General features: G+C 43.1%; 1 protein-coding gene across 5 annotated transcripts in view; it reads right to left on the bottom strand.

Moving 5' to 3' along the window:
* KHDRBS3 (KH RNA binding domain containing, signal transduction associated 3) overlaps window positions 1-17,073 on the bottom strand; it is a 190,531-nt gene that overhangs the window by 94,908 nt on the left and 78,550 nt on the right. For all 5 annotated transcript variants that reach the window (XR_016441505.1, XM_090040695.1, XM_090040697.1 and 2 more), the window contains exons 3-4: window positions 16,369-16,485; window positions 871-1,017 (exon numbers count right to left, since the gene is read on the bottom strand). Coding sequence is in view for 4 of the 5 variants with exons in the window: in XM_090040695.1 (XP_089896821.1) it covers window positions 871-1,017; window positions 16,369-16,485 (264 nt within the window). In the remaining variant the exon portion in view is untranslated. The remainder of the gene's footprint in view (window positions 1-870; window positions 1,018-16,368; window positions 16,486-17,073) is intronic.

The raw sequence follows: 17,073 nt of genomic DNA, 5'->3' as shown, positions 1-17,073 counted from the left end.
GACAAGGTTTTCTACACGATGGGCATGAACAAGCTAGTTTTATTCTGGACCAAATGTATTTATATATTTATATAAATATAAAAATATTTATATTTTTACTGAAAAATAAGGAGCCACTTGATTGCAAATAGCATTTCTTTGTGAGGCTAGAAACTTTCTGAAAACCACTCAGTACCAAAACCACCTCAGGCCTCCACTAATGAAAAGCTAAAAAGATGTTTTTAAAGACTGTACCTAATAAGTTTCTAAAACTACAGTTCTATATCCTATCTGACTTGTGTCCAATTAAGCTAGATGATTATCAAAAAAAATTACCTAATGTCATACTGTATTCAGCTTGAAAATGAAAGTCACTCGACTAAAAATATACTTAGGATAGGTAACGAGAAGAATGAACAACATAGGTAATAAGTTAATTGTGCAATGAAAGCTTAAAACAAACAAAAAAACCCAAAAAACTTAAGAGCACATTCCAAAGGAGACTAATAACCATTTACTCTTTTACAAATGAGGATAATGAAGAACAAAGAAACATTTGATTTCACATAGGTCTCACAATTTAAAGAGATTTTAGTTATCTACAGCAACAGTTCCCAATCTGTGGTACGGGTACCACCAATGATACGCAGACAACCTGTCAGTGGTATGTATCAACAGATTTATTACAATTACTTTATATGACAAGTGCGCTGGTGGTACTTAAGGTTGTATTATTTTAAAATTGGTGGTGTGCCATCTGTCAGTCTGGGAACCGTTGATCTACAGCATAATTTGAATGTGATGGTACACTGAAAACCTTAAAAAAAAAAAAAGTTATGTTGCTCATTAAAACAAGCTTAGTTAATAACGATGAAAAATTACAATACTAACAGGGATGAGAAACTTCTTGATTTCTTCCAAAGCATGTCCCATTCTGGCATATGCCTCTGCTGGTGGGGCAAATACTTCAATTAGAACATGCAGGTCATCATTTAGGTGGAAATATTTTGCCTCTCCACTTTTTCTCAACTCTTCTTCCTAGGGAGAACAGAAAGGTTCGTTTTACAAAATGCTCATTTTTAAAATCAGAAAAAAAGTGCAACAGAAAAATAAAATTGCTGCTGAACCATTTGCCATTTACAGATGGTCTATTCAAGTTTAGACTAAATACTAAGTGTAAACTGGAAAATATGACGCTGTATATTTTACTAGTAGACCTTAAAACCAGTAACAGCAATGCTTTCCACTATTGCTATGTTGCCTACTAGAGCACATTTGTGAAAGTATTTTCAGGAAGACTCTGCTGGGGGCCTGCACTAGCAACAATCAAGACATTCACGAGGGAGGTGGCATTAGGCAGAATCAAGACGAGGTATGTACAAGTAGGAGAACGATCTCCCTTTTCTCAAGCCATGGGCAGAAACATTAAGAACAGCTTGTTCCAAAACTGTGCATGGTGACAGGGATTTATCAGATGGTATTCCACTTCCTCATGTGGCCATCACAAGTATCCTGATGTGTTCCAGTTACTCCCTCTTCCCCAAGGAAATACAAAATAGAATAGTTTGTGTTGCTTTGACTCAACAGCATAGTACTTCAGAATCTATGTAGGAGTGTTTTTTATTCCTTTTTCGTCACAGACTCGTGTTATTTTTATTACTTTTCCACTTTCAGGTTGGCTGGACAAAGGGCAAGGCATTTGTTGAATGAATAAGCAGTTAGTTTGTTCTGCATATTCTCAAGACTTCTGGAAATATCTAGTTCATCATGGAAATAATACAGAGGCTTAAAGGACACCAATCTAAGGGCACATTAAGACATTTGTGAGACCTGAACTAAGATCACATGGCTTACTTTAAGCCATGAGATTGTAGACTGGGTCCCCACTTATGCACATATTTCCTGGTGCTAGGAATGCTGTCTAAAAATCAGGGGAGGGGGAGCAGTGGGTAGCATTGGGGGAGTGGGGGGGTTGGAGGTCAGAGAACTAAACATAACCCCCCAGCATGGGGGGGATGGGTGGGGTGCAGGGAGATGGGGGAAGCACAGCCCTGGGGCTGGGCTTTCCAAGCCCTGGGCTGTGCTCCATATATGCACACGTTTGGTTGAGATCAGGCACAGGTTGAGTGTAATGTCTGCATCAGAGACCCAAGGAAAAATGTTCTGCATTTGAAAAAGCTTATTGCAATTGCATAAAATGGTAGTCTAATAAAAGATATAATCACCCAAGAAATCCTTGGACCCTGAAAGTACATGGCGTTCCGATTCTGGTAAGGTTGATAGGGTCTGATTAAAAACAAACAAACAAACAAAAAACCACACCACCACAAAGGAAAACACATTACTAGTAGTGCTATAGCAAGGGGAGAGTGAGCAGGGTGACCGTCCCAGGTGCTGAAGTGAAAGGGTGCCAACAGGCACTGACCAGCCGTAACGGGGAGCAGAACGGAGCTGCTAGCACCTCGTCTCAGGGGGCGCAGGAACAGTGGTGGGGGGGAAGGGAGGGAGGACAACTCCTGCCACTGCATGCACTCCTAGGCAAGCATGGGGGGGCACATGCCCCCCGGATCTGTGCACAAGGTGGGTGGGCTGCTGCTGCAGGCTTTGGCCTCGGTGCCAAACTTCCTTGTCACAGTACTGATTACTAGTAATCTGAGGCGCTAAACAAATAACATTTCCTTGCCATGTTTACTTCACTTATCAAGCACCTAGTAGTACTCTTAACTTCTTCTTTTCTGAGAAGTCTACAAAAGGAGTTTTAAAATGATAGGTTAAATCTTTCTTATCCATTCCTTTTGTGTTATAATTATGAGTTAGTCATAAATGACAATTAGTTCCAGCTTATTGTAGCTAATCTTTTTGTTGTCAAATTTACCATGTCTGACTATTGAATACATTGGTAGGAAAAGCAAAGCAAAAACAATATGATTAGCTGATATAGAGCATTCGGCATAGGAAAATGAATGCCATAATTAGTTTGCCAAGTCTCAGCAGCCATAACTTCATGTTGTCAAAACATATGATAGAGGGACTATAAAAATAGAAAATAAAAACTTCCTTCCTTCCTTAATATCATCATTCTAGAGGTTGTTTTCCCATATGCATATGGTTTTTAAAGCAGATAATACATCAAAACTTCAATTTTATTCACTTAAATCCGAAACTGAGATTTTCAAATTTACCACCTAACCCTTGGGAGATCCTTAAGTATGTAGACGTTTAAGTTTTCATCAATAAAGCTCCCTTAGAACATATAGGCCTGCTTTTCAATATGCCCAGAATCATCTTGACCACACTGAGCAACTCAGCCTCAGATACTCCCCAGTAATGACCTAGGCTTACATCTACCAAATTCAGTATAGGGGTCTTTCCTTTTATACAGCTGCACAACAGGGCACTAGCACAGAATGTGGAAGATGAGTTTAACTGCTTTTTCCACATACTTGAATAATCCTCCCCTATAACCCCCTATGGAGGAGCGTGCTGACAATAGATCTCTGGGTAAAAGGGGAGAACTACTGCTTCTTCAATATGCTTTTTCATGAAAGGGCCAATACAGATGTTTAACCTCATAAGAAGCTACAGGATTAAGAATTCTTATTGAAGATGTGCCACCCAGAATAAGCAATTCCAGGGAGATACCCTGCTCCTTAGCAGCTCTTAGGGTGTGGACACAGGAAAACTTAGAGCCCTTTTAAAAAGGGGCATTTCAAAAGATGGAATCTTCTAATTGCTGTGTGAATTTGCCAAGAACAAATCAAATGTAGCCAAAAAAAAAAAAAAGAAAGAAAGAAAAAAAAAAAAATCACTCCAACTTTAACACTAGAGAAAGAAGTGTTAAAGTTGGAATGGTTTTGATCTATTTGCATTATTTTCAGCTAGTTCACAGGTAATTGGAACATACCAGCTGATGCCCTTTTGAAACAACCATCTTTTGAAAGGGTTTTAAGGCAGCGGTTTCCAGTCTTGGAGTTGCAATCCCATTGGGGGTTGTAACAATAAGAAATGGGGTTGTGCACTCCAGATGTTCACAGGGCAGGGGTAGATGCAGGCTGTCTGCTGCAGGCTTGCGGCTCCCTTCCCTGCTGCCCTCCTCCCAGGGCAGATCAGGGCAAGGAGGCTCGATATTGCTGCTGGGAGCCCCACGTCAACTGACCTGCGATGGCGAGGCACCGACTGTCCACCTGGAAATGGGGGAGGGGGGGAGAGGGGGGACAGGAATGGCACAACTCTACACCGCTGACTGGACAGGGGGCACCACCCTGCCATGGCAGCAGTCGGCATGAGGCTCCCAGCTGCAACACTGAGCCTCCCTATCCTCCTGCAATAGGTTCCACCTACTGAGCCATGAAGGTCTCATTAGAGGGCAGCAGGGTAGGAGCTCTAAGTCCACAGCAATCACCTTTTATCCTCCCCCCACAACAGGCTCTGCTCTGGCTGTGCCACCCACAGGGGGAGGGGAGCCTGACTGCTCTGCTCTAGCTGCAGCAGCTGCCTCCCATGGGCAGCAGCAGTGGCTCAGGTGCTGCTGGGGAGGAGGGACGGGGCTGCAGGCTGTGGCTCTGGGCCTGCAGCCCTAGAAGCTGAGGGGCCCCTGCAAGTAGGGCTGGGGGGGAGGGGAAAAGAGGGCTGTGGGTCATGAATGAGGGGCACTGGCAAGGCCAGGGAGCTGCGCGTAGGGAGCTGAAGGTTGGGAGTGAAGGGCTCTTCACTCCAACTGCTGAGAAAATGGGGTCATGCCAAGGAAAAAAAAAAAAAAAAGTTTGGGAAGCACTGTTCCAAGGGTTCCTGCATCTACACACTTAGTGGCTTAGTTACCTAACTTTTCTCAGCATCTGGCTTTTGTGTGCCTAACTGCAGGCATTGTATAGGGAGCTAGCCACCTACTGCAGGCAGTGGATTGCAATAGGTGACATAGCACCTTAGGGTGTGGATATCCCTTATGTCTATCCACACCCTAAAGTGCTGTCACCTGTTGGAATCCACTGTCTTCACCTGGAAACCTCCAAACACACTTATAACCCAAAAGGTCTAGATCAGTGGTTCTCAACTTTCTTCTTCTTTTTTTTTTTATTTTTTTTTTTTTTTAGACTCAAGGAGCCCCTTGGAAAGTGCCAGCTCTTAGATCTCACAAAATTATATAGCAATTTTTCTGTTGCAAAGAGCTCAAAAAGACTGAAGAATCGTTTGAATACCATGGATTCCTACCTGAAAATCATTTGCTTCATCTTCTGAATCCTGTTTTCATAGCTAATGGTGCTAAAAGTACATAGCATCCCACAGCACCCCTGGGGATTTTTAAAAGGAAGTTAGATGAGCACCCTGCCGGGGTCATCTGACCCCGGTGCTCTTTCCTGCCAAGGCAGGGGGTTGGACTAGATGATCTACCTAGGTCCCTTCCGACTCTAGCTACTATGAAACTATGAAAAGATCTCAAGGCACCCCAGGGTGCCACAGCACCCTGGCTGAGAGTTACTGGTGTAGAGGTACGCACCCCTTAACAGACTGGTTTAAACTTCATGGAATGTTTCAAAACATTCCCCTTTGGCCCCATCTCACCCCAAACCAGCCTGCCAAGCCAGGAACACAGGGGGCGAGTAGCGAGGGGAAACTGGCAAGCCGCCTCCTGGTTGCAGGGGGCAGTGGAAAGCACTCACACTCCTGGTCACCGCGAGCAGGGGCCACACAACTACCGCTCCCAGAGTAAATAAACCCTCCCCTCTTAAATCTCACCCCAATTAGGCCTGGGATCCTGCCGAGCCAGATCTATTTCCGGTCATGGGTCCAAGCAAATGCACCTCCCCCCTTCCACCATACATCCCCAAGTCACGTTAGGGTAAATTCAGTCTTTTTTTTAAATTTTGATTTTTTTGAGAAGGGCAGAGATGGCCCAGCTGCTGAAATGCCACCATGGCATGTCTGCACTCTTAAGAGTTGAAGGTTGCATCACAGCACCCCAAAAACTTTCGGGTGAAATCCATGAAAACTATTACATATTCTTAAGCTAGTTTAGAGCGAATTAAAGGCTTTTCAAAAGGCTAAGAGAAATGTACAATGGTCTCTAGAAGGGTGTAGGCAAGTAGATCAAGAATGAAATTAAAATGGAGAAGTTTAACCATAAACAAATTTAACTGAAATATAACGGACCATGTAACAGTTTCCCCTCAGGAAGAAGCAGACATTCAAGAAGAGAACAAAGCACTAGAAGAGATACAAAAGTAATAATCCCACATGACACTAGATGACCTAACAAAAAAGGAAGATATCCAGGATTCAATGGGTAGTGGCACATTAAAAATGCAAAAGGATAAAAACAAAAAAAAAAAGCAGCCTAATTTAGATGAAGTAAACAAGAACATTTCACAAAAGGTAGTTTAAAATAAAATTTAATGAAACTAAATAAAAAGTTTGTCAGGAAATTTTTATGATAAATGTCATTCTAGGGCAGTTTATTGGATAGGTAAAGTAAAATGTTACTAATAAGCGAAGTCTGGAGCGTTTAGAAGCATGCAAGTTGAAAACAACAGATGCACCCACCTACACTGGTCAGGCTAAGAACAAATTTAAGCAGCACAGGCCTCTCTCATAGTTTAGACCACAGTCTCCATCAGTAGATTACATTATACAAAATTAAAAGCTTGAACTAAAACAGCTGTCCAGGTGGTCTTCTGATAGGTCTCGGTTTGGATTCAATTTCATAGTCAGAAAGCCGTAAGAGTTCAAACCCTCCACCATAAGCAAACAGCAGTGACTAGTGGTTAATGGAAGCAAACTGCTTTAGGATGAAGTACTTAAATTTTAAAGACCGGAGTGTTAATAAGACTCTAAATCAAAATAGAATATGGTTTTGAACTTCATCCTTGGCAGTCACAATTCCAAAAGCATTTCCCTTCCCTGGTGAAGTACCGCCCCCTTATCCTCCCAAATACAAGTTACAGGATCTTCCATTCTTACTCTATCGATTTCTGACAATTTAAGAAATCAGCACCAACAAAATGTTTCAAATACTTCAATAAAACAGCAACATGGGTAGCATTTAGGTCAAAATTACAACCCTATCAATTGATCTTTGAGACTATATCGCTAAAGACTATGCATGCCCATTATATTATTAATGCAACATGTCCAAGATGAGGTCTACATCAAGGGTTTTGCCAGCAGATCAGTTAGGTGCGAGCGGGTTCAGGGAAATTACCTACCTCTTAACTGGCAGGAAAAAAAAAACTCCTTAATGTAGACACAGCAACACTAATAAAAAATGTTTTTAATGACTTATACCATTTTGGGAAATGGCATAGGAATGCCAATAGAAAGACTCCTTCTGCCTGCATACACTGCATCTCTGCTGGAGGAGTGGGATGGCACAGCTCTGGTGGCAGAGGCTCTGCCAGTAAGGGGAGAAAGAACTATTTTTCATTTCAGGATTTTGATATTAATAGTGGTGATGCATACAAACCCTTGTAGAGATTCCTTGCATTTGTTGATCATGAAAATGAAAGTTATTATACCTCAGGCTTGTGACATCTTCAAAAGAAACTGAACAGGAATTGTCAGACCACATCAGAATGACTGACAGGAGCCATCAAATAATTCAGAGAAAAGGGGAAAAGCCCCTTAAGAGAATGAAGGGATAATGTGCTCATGCAAGACTGCCACATTTTCCAGGAGAGAGTCTACAAGAGAAATCAGTGTCCTCCAAACACTGCAGCTAGTAGCTATACACTTGGTACATGCCCCCACTTCCACTCTGGTGACGCAATGCTAAGAGTCTTTGTGAACGCAGGCAGAAGATAGGGCAGGGTGGCACCTTAGGCCGCATCCAGACAAGCGCAGCCATGCAGCATGCAGACAGGTTTGCGGCACCACACACTGCACATTTAGGTGTACCAGGCGGGGTCGGGGGTTGACTCCAGAACAGGATTAAAAAGAGACTGGCACTGGGGGAGAAGAGTGAAGGGTGGTACACAGCAGCAGCGCACGCTGCTCAAAGCCGGAGCCTGGCTGACCCGAGCCACGCTGGCTGCCAGCCAGGGTGCCTGCTGCAGCTTCCCCCACCCCCAGGTAAGGCTGCTGGGGCCAGCCCAGTTGCTGGCCCCAGGTTCCCCTACCCACCTGGGATAACCTGCCGCATGCCAGAGCACAGACGTTCCCCAGCGACAAGCAGCAGTGGCACAAGGTGTACTGCTGCTAACTGTCCCTGGGGAACCAAATGTCTGCACTCAGATATGAACTTTTAAAAGGCAACTTACTTGGCCAGATACTATGAAAGGGCATAGCATTGAAAGCATGTTGCTCCCTACAAAATCTGATGCCTCTCTGTGCCAGTTAATGTCTAAGGTGCCACCCTGTCCTATTTCAGACCAGCACAGCTAAACACCTCTGTTCTGTGAAACAGTACGGTCAAACAAGCAAAGTGTCCTCTCATCACCTGTCCATCCCTGCTATGGAGCAACGGAGAACACCATTCATTGCTTGTTACTTAGAGGCTGTTTCACGGACAGCGCCCCCATACTGGGTCCATCAAAGACCATACTGGAGTATATGTGGGCCCCATGGTCTGCAAGTGTCAGCTGCTTGCTAGGACATGTTTATTTTGCTGCCAAGGCAGAGAAAAACCTGATTGGTAGCTAGCTTACTGGATAAAACTGCATACGACTTCTGCTTCCAATAAAGTCTTTACTTGCCAGCACAAACACTTTTTGTACAATTATCCATTAGCACATGTACTAAAGGAATTTGGAGTCCATATGACAACTCAGTTCTACACTATTCAAAAGTGAGCCTGTACCAGTCTCAGAGAGAGAGGATACGTATAACAGAAGTCAATCACTGGCTACAGAATACAGATGGTCTGCTAAACTTACAATTTTTTGACAGATCTGCAGGTTCATAATGGGAAGGCAGCAGTCTTTTAATGGCATAAAGGGACCTCTAAAAAAGGCCCTTTTTATTTTATGGTTAGGCAGTTTCACGAGAAACATTAAAGTGCCTATTCAGTACAGGGACGGATATAGTCTTTGCCCAGAGGAATAAATAGTGAAAGAAACTGAAAAGTAGTATTGCATGGAAATAAAGTCCTATTCAAAGAATTTGGAGATTTAAAGAATCTCCAAATCCAGTAGTTCCTCTCTATTTTACAAGGAGTATCAAATGCCCTCTAAAGGGGAAGGGAGAAGAAAGGGTAACAAAAGCTGACGTTGGACCTAGGCTTCAGATTTTATGGACTGCTTAAGAGCTAGGTGCATGCAAGCATTGACTGATAAGCAGCAAACCCTTTGAAACACTGTCCAGCTTGGTCACTGGGTGTGATGGTACATAGTACACTCCTCCTGGAATGTAAAATTGAGGTAGAATCTTCCTGGCTCATTTGACTCCGGCCCTAAAATACGCAGCGGACTTAGACTCCGCAGAATATCAAAGAGCTCAAGCCTTTCTGTTAAATAAGCCTTCTTCAAAGAAAGCCTCAAAAAGAAATTCAGACAATTTTAAGTATTACCAGTTAACACAACACAAGAGCCAGAAATGTGTCTGAAGACTGTGAAAACAAATTGTGACAAGTGTCCTTCACTGCCTCCTATTTCTCAGGATTAAGAGAGGTAATAGCCAATTCAATAGCTGGCACTGGTGTCAGCCATGTGGTCAAATTATCAGCATGTATCACTAATGTATCAGCTCAGGGTTTTACACAGACTATAATAATTGGTTTAGCACAATATCTGTGACTTTTATCACTAAGCTAGATGGTGGAAGCCATCTAACCTTCTTAACGACTGCAGTGAGATGCAGGGTCAAGGTAGTTAGCAGGAACTACGGGTCAGATCTTCAGCTGACAAAATTAATGCCACAGTTTTGATTACTGAAATTACATCAATTCTTTTTGGCTAGAGATCTGACCCTCCCCCTTGCTTCTCTTTTCTTTTCAAATATGGTGATCTTTATTCCGACTTTGGAACTGAAGAAGAAGTCTGGCAACTGTAGTGTGTAAGAGGGAGAATTACTACAAAACACAGGACAGTTTTCAAGAGATTCTGAAACAAGTCGGTAGGCTTTCAGCTCACTCAAAGCTTCATCTCATTGTGCTGATATATTTGATTTTAAATGTTTAATTGTATCAAACGATATTGTGATTCTAAGCATTTTAACATCTTAATCAACAGCAAATGATACCTGCAAAGGATCACCTCAAGGGACATGTAAAACCCAGAAGACCTCATACTGACCCTTTTTCCTACCACACAGGAATACTAGAGGAACAAACAAGTAGTCTTAATTCAACTCTGCCCCCATATGAGTTTGACACCAGTTAGAGATAAAAAGGACAAAGGGCAGAAGAAATTATGCTAACCCCCTACTACCTCTGTTCCTACCCATCACAGTGACTCTAGATATCAGAATTGCCACCTGAACCATCAAGCACAGTTTCCATAAAGGATGGTGAGTACTAAAGACTTTGCTTCACCACCCAATTTGGTGGAGAGGGAATAGTAAGATGTCGGGCAACATCAGGTCAGCAGTAGTGAATTATGCTCGATTGAGGACCTAGACTCCTGGGGTCCAAAATGGAGAAGCAGACAGTCTGTTATTGCCAAATTTATATAACATGACAGGCATTTGTTTGTCTTCATGTCTTTATGGCAGACCAATGATGGACACTCCAGTGCTGAATCACCCACCTCACTGCACCCATCCACTTACCAAGCTCTATGTGCCTCCCCTGGGTTGCCTCGCATCTGGCCAACCCCTTTCCTGGAGCACACTTGCAAGCCTGGGATAACCGCTGCCACCACACAGGAGTCTGGTCTGTATTCAGGCACTGTGCCCCCTGGGGTACACATGCCTTGTAGACCGAGAGTGCTCGACCCACTGCAAGAACTTGGAGTGCTTCCTTTAGCCTGAAGCACAAAGAGTAACCTCCCTTAGTCAGGCAAGCGTAGGAAGCTTAAAGCATGCCCCAATCCCTCTCCCAGCAAGTCCACCATGCTTGTTATAGAGGAGAGCTTTATTGGTTAGAGGGCAGGCTTGCGGAGGGGTACACCATAGAGAAGTATCAAAGAATAACCCAGAGAAAACCATGTCAGCTTAGTAGCTGTCTGATCCACTTCCATATTACAGTAAGCTCTATAGCTAGGTAAGTTCCAAGTAGTTTCCCCCTCAGGATGCTGAAGCGAGTAAAGAGAGAGTTGCAGATGTTCCAGCTGCTGTACGCAACTTAACATGGCTACCACCCCTCCTCCTGGGAAGTCTTAGCTTTATAAAGCCCTTTTGACATGACTTGTGAGACCCAATCAAGGGCAGGTGTTGTTTGATGCTGACCAACCAATTTAAAAAGCATCACTGGTCACCTAAGGGAATGACATGGACTCAAGCCCCTGCCCCCATGCCATGAGGTCAGTGCTAACACAAGAGAGAGGTGGAGTTCCCACCCTCTTACCCAAAGTTCCTCACCTTCGCAGCAACCTGGGGCAACCAATCTGACAGAAGGGTGAGAAGACAATGGTGAGGAAAAACCTAATAGAAGTCAGGGAAGAAACTGGAAGGGCAGTCTTCCACAGTCCTTACTGATAGAAAAAAAATGTAATTAGACTAAACTCTTGGCAACAGGAACCATGCAATTAGACACTTTTATAGCGACCTGTATAAAGGCAGGGGGAGGTTAGGCCCTACAGGCACGTACTGGAAGACTCAAGTATTTTTGTCTGTTTTAAGAACGTGCATCGAGTTTCATAGTATGTGAACTCAGTACAGAAATAATGATGAAGCATTTGTGCCATGAAAATAAACATCCCAATATTGTATTATGAAGACTTTCAGGATAAATATGAACAGCAAACCCTTATCAGAAATTTCCACTTTACTTGAAGCTTTGCTTGTTGACAAGTCCATTAATTCAGGTCTGTGCTTGGCTTCTGCCTAGACTCCTATTATTTTTAAAAGTGAAGTGGCTGTTTTAAAGATTCATAGTCTCATCATTCAATTAACTACTCATTTATTATGGTACTGCCTAAAGGACAAGTAAAAGTGGGACCTCACTGTACGGTACCGAGTTCAAACTAGTAGAGGATCTTGTCCAATCATGAAAGAGGAGTGAGAGCATGCCCAGGTGCATACAGCCCAACAGCAGAGAACAAAGGAAGTTCAGTCACCACCACAAAGCTCTTTATGAGCATGCTGACACTGTGGTCCTAACTCAGCCTTCCCTGACCACATGCTATTCACCTGCTCCAAACCTGTGAGGCCACATGAGGGCACCCCTTCAAATGCCCAAAGTCTTGGTCTCCAGCATGCTGAAGAGCCACTTTACTAGTTTACCTCCAAGTCTGAAGCACATCAGCCAGAGTAGGTGAACAGGAAGTATCTGTGCACATACTAGGCAAAGCACGTTGCTGCCACAGTGCTGTCCAACATGTCCAGAGATGCTCGTTTTGCTGCTTCCTCCCAAAGGAGCATCTGGCTGGCTCATCTCTGTAGTCTTTACAGAAGGCCACAGAGCCAAGACAAGGGAGAGACGGTCTGCTTTGCACAAGAGCGGGTCTGGAGAGGGATCTTGCAGAAAATGAAGGCACCTAATGGGCCCAATTTATACTCTGCTGGGAAGTGCAGCAGTCCCCCACTTGGGCTGCTTCCAGATCTTCCAGCTGGAGTCTCTACCTCACTCTTCAGTCCTTTCCCTCAGGAGCCACACTGGAGAAGTGAAGCCTGCTTCCTAGTGAGACCAGAGTGAAAGGGATGATTCACTACAACTTAAATATTTGCAACCAGACCCTTAAATAGAGGATCACTACTCCACTAATCTGTAATACTTCATATTAGTGATTTTAATCAAGTTAACGCATTAAACCAGTATCTTAGGGAGATAATTAAGTAGAGGCACTTCAATGCCTAAAACGGGGATTTAACTTTTGCCAGTGAAAACCCTGTTTAAGTCCCTTAGGTATCAAAGGCAGATAACTTCTCATTAGAAAAGCTGTTTAGCCCACGAGATTCTGCTAAAACACATGCTAGGAGATGCAGCCATCACAAGTGTGTCCTGGCACCTATCTCCCACTGCAGAACTATGGATACAATAGTGCCCAGACTGGACATAACTCGCATTCATCTGTCCTGGATTACTGACTGACTGAAAGAAAGATCATGAACTGCCATGAGGAAGAGGAATGCCAGCCTGGAGTTGTTTCGTGGGGTATATTCAGTAGATGTAGTAGTGCTATCAACCTCTGTTAGTAGCAACACGTTTCTGCCATGATGCTACGTAGCAACAGGCACGCACTTCAGAGCTACCATACGGCATGCCAACCGAATGCACAGCATGGAAAATGTTTTAGAGGAAATGTTGCGGGTGAGAGATTGTTCAGCGTCAGCTGTGCCACTACAAGGTGGGGGCAAGACCCCAGTTAGCACACGGATTACAGCCCCAGTCACCAATGATTCAAAGAAAGGCCATGGACACAATTTAAAAAAAAGAGACTTTTCCTTATGGAAGAAGTTTATAAAGAGCATGTCTTGTTCAAGTTATGATCAGTTTTACAATCAACATTTTATTTCCTATCTAGTACCTATGCGGGGTGAATACTGGGGTGAAAAGTAGGCTTTTAGGCTGAAAAACACAAAATGCAAGTTCAAGTGGCTATAAGCTGGCAATGGATACATTTAGATTGTTTGTAAAGTTAAGCAAGTTCTTAACTTTCAGAGTAGCATTTTCCTAAGCAAACTGATGAGAACAAAAATTAAACTTTTTTCAGAGTTGAAACAAGAATTTGTGGAGGGGATGGAACAAAAAGGATGGGCTGAGGGAATGGAGTTGTGTGTTTGTAGTCCTTGTTTTGGTAAACTCTTGCAGTAGCCGTCTAGTAATCTCACGATTCAGCGCTTTTGCTGGTCACCAGTAGTGGTCAGAAGGGCACTCTTTTGCTTTCCCCCTGCATGAATGCCACTGCCTTCTGGTGAGGAACTTCCATGCCTTTATCTGAAGTATCAGGATGTCAACTATAGCTAAGGCTTGTGTGGATGTTGACAGCGCATGCTAAGCCTCCTGGCTAGATGGTTTTGCTCAGGGTCAAACAAAACGCCAAATCTGGAAATCAGAAGGAAATTTCTCCAATAGGCCAAACTGGCACAGACCATAGGAAAAGAGAATTATCCTTTTTCTAGGAACTTCTGAGTCTATATTAACCACCTACTTCCCCATCATTGCAGAGGCAATGTATTGTGGCAGTATCCTAGTTTCCCTTGCCTTTACATTTAGCATTTTATACAGCATTCATAGCATTTCTGCTATTGTGATGTGTAATTGTGTACATGATGGTTTTGAGTGGAATGTGGAGGTCCATTCAGGACAAATGCATGCAACAGGACCCTCAGTGGCTCAGGAGGGTCAATCCCACTGCTGTACTCAGGATCCAGAAATGAAGCAGCCTTGTACCCAAGGTTCCTGACAGTCCTTAAATAAAAAGATGTATACTCAGGCACACTTAACATACATTGCATACACTTCAATTCAGCACTCGTTGCTACTTTCAGCCAGCAACAGTGGAGAAAGGGGAAGTCATCTTTCACTTAAAACAGCTTAATCGTTAGAGCACTGGATTCGAAGTCCTCTGCCTGAGAAGGTTCAAACCCACATCTACTTCCCTGCAGAGTGATGTGAGCACTAGACTACTGATGGGGGGGGTATGTGGGGACATTCATTCCCTTCACCTGTTGAAACTAAGTCATGGCTTAAAGAACACATCCAATGAGACTATTCTCTTGGAGACAGAAACAGGGAGAACAAATCCCCATGTTGGTCACTAGGGCTGACCAACTCGTAGCCTGCAGGCTCCTACCTGGACATCACTCCCTCAATCACTCCAGCTGCTATTGCAGTCTCTAGGCTCCCCCTCCCTTCACCAGCTTTTTGCTTCCTGCTCCTGCCCCATGGGTAGGGCAGTGCAGCCCAGGGTGCCAGGGAAGACCATGATGCAGCACAGCAAGGGAGCTGAGTGGGGGCCACCCACATGCACAGTCCAACAGCTGCCCACATGTGGTCCAGTGGGAAGGGAGAGGGATGTGGCCTGGAGGCCCATGGCTTGCACTATTGTTTAAGAGCCTACAACTCCTACCACTGGGGGGGGGGGGAGACACACAAAACAACCACACACACACACACCCCTGAGGCACCTAAGTCTGTGTGCAAATTTGGGGCTACTAATCCTAGTCTCCCAGGCATCTAGGAGAGGCAGGATTTCAGATTCCCCAGTGAGTGTTATGGATCGCATTCTTAGGGACTTCAGTTCCCCCATTTAAAATACAGACACCTAACTCCGATATGTGAATTGCCTATCTGGAGCCAGAAGTTAGGCACCAGAATACACAGCATCACTGTACCCATTTCCTTCGCAAACTGTGCCTTAAGTGAAGCCAAGAAGCTGGAAGTGAAGAAGTATTCTGAAACAAACATTTAATCCCCAAAACAAATAGGGGAATTCATATGGAATCTGTTTCATACAGATCTTTTTAGCTTGCCCCTTCTCCCAAATTCAGTGAAACGGGCACTATTTTTACTACTAGCAGTACTTTTGTTCTTACACTGAAGAGTCAGCAGAAGATGATCTAAACCCTGAATCAAAAAGGAACATCTCAGCACCATGCTGGAGCAGTTGGCAAATATGTGAGCCAACAAAAACTGCCACGTTAGTATCTGCTCTACTAGAAGACTATTTACTAAATGGCAGAATCAAAGTTAATAGGACAATACTTTGAGCCAGGTTTTTCTAGTCAGCTTGGCTTGTGTTTAATTCAGCCCATATACCCATTTGTCTCATATGCCCACGATCTCTCGACAAAATCCAGAACGTGAACTTTTTGGTATAGAGACTGGTTATGAAAGTCACTAAACAAGTGTGCAGTGAGCAGGATCCCAACAGGAAGCCACACATCTTAGTGCTCAGGAAAAAGTTTGTACATATACACATTGTGCAACTGTTAAACAACATACCACCCTTGTAATTAAAGTTCAAGCTTCTCCTCCCCTTCAACATGTTACAAATTCTAGTATTGCATGCTATTCATATTCCCCACACAATATATGATAGGACACAGGTATGTGAAAATACAGCCTTTCCATTTCTGTAAAAAAGGCAAAAAACACATTGTGAGCAAAATTCTTCATTATTTCATCTATACAACTGCATACACAGCATTAGACAGCAAGTGTTTGAAAGTCAATAACATTACACCAGTGGCCTAAAATTTATTCCATATCTTGAGACTATCAAAGCTATGAGCTGAAGGGCTTTTTGTTCTGTTTTTAACTATTTCCTCCTATACTCTCCTACCAATCATTTTACATGAAGGAAAAGTAGAAGGAAAACATGCCATAGATCATTAACATTTTTCAGCTATTTGGTTTACCTTTGCTTTGTCCCTCATGGAACCTTTTCCCAATATAGACATTTTTGTCAAGGTTTCTTCCTGTAAACGTTTCAGTGAATTGCCACGTGGACCCAAAAGCTTTCCCACGAAGTTGAACTGTAAGGAAAGAACATATATGCAATAACTCTGCAGTGTAACAACTATTTTTATAAGCCATTTAAGACTTCTGCAAGGTATGAAAAATATTGCTGAAACAACATTTTGTTATAGCTGCAAACAAAAATATATATATTGGATCATAAATTTTATAGCCATTAAACAAGCATGTGTGGATCAGTTGCTGTATAGAGGGAGAAGCCCCTGAAATGGTAGCATTATATAAACTAACAGTATTCAAAAGAAATTTTAAATAATATGAAGACAGCTCATTCATGTTAGTCAAACTGATAAGAAGAAGAGAGACAAGAGGAAGGTATTTATACTTAAACTGCAATTCTACTTTCAGACAAATTAAATAAAAAAAACCAAAAAACAAAAAAACTTAAAAACACTAGACCAAATCTAGTAGCCACTGTACATGGAAGAATTTTGAAAAAGAATAGTATATTTACATCCTAAACATTTTGCATGAAGCAAAGTCCTGTTCTCTCCTACAATTCCCTCATGCCCCAAAATAAGGCAAGCTCATGCCTTTGGGATTACAGCTGGTAAAAGCAATAAAATGAGGGGAGAAGGCTGGGAGGG

This window comes from Crocodylus siamensis, chromosome 3 (assembly GCF_052110815.1).
Source record: "Crocodylus siamensis isolate JL-2025a chromosome 3, ASM5211081v1, whole genome shotgun sequence".
Taxonomy (NCBI): domain Eukaryota; kingdom Metazoa; phylum Chordata; order Crocodylia; family Crocodylidae; genus Crocodylus; species Crocodylus siamensis.
Note: the sequence above shows the minus strand (reverse complement) of the source record. Positions and strands in the feature narration are given on the sequence as shown.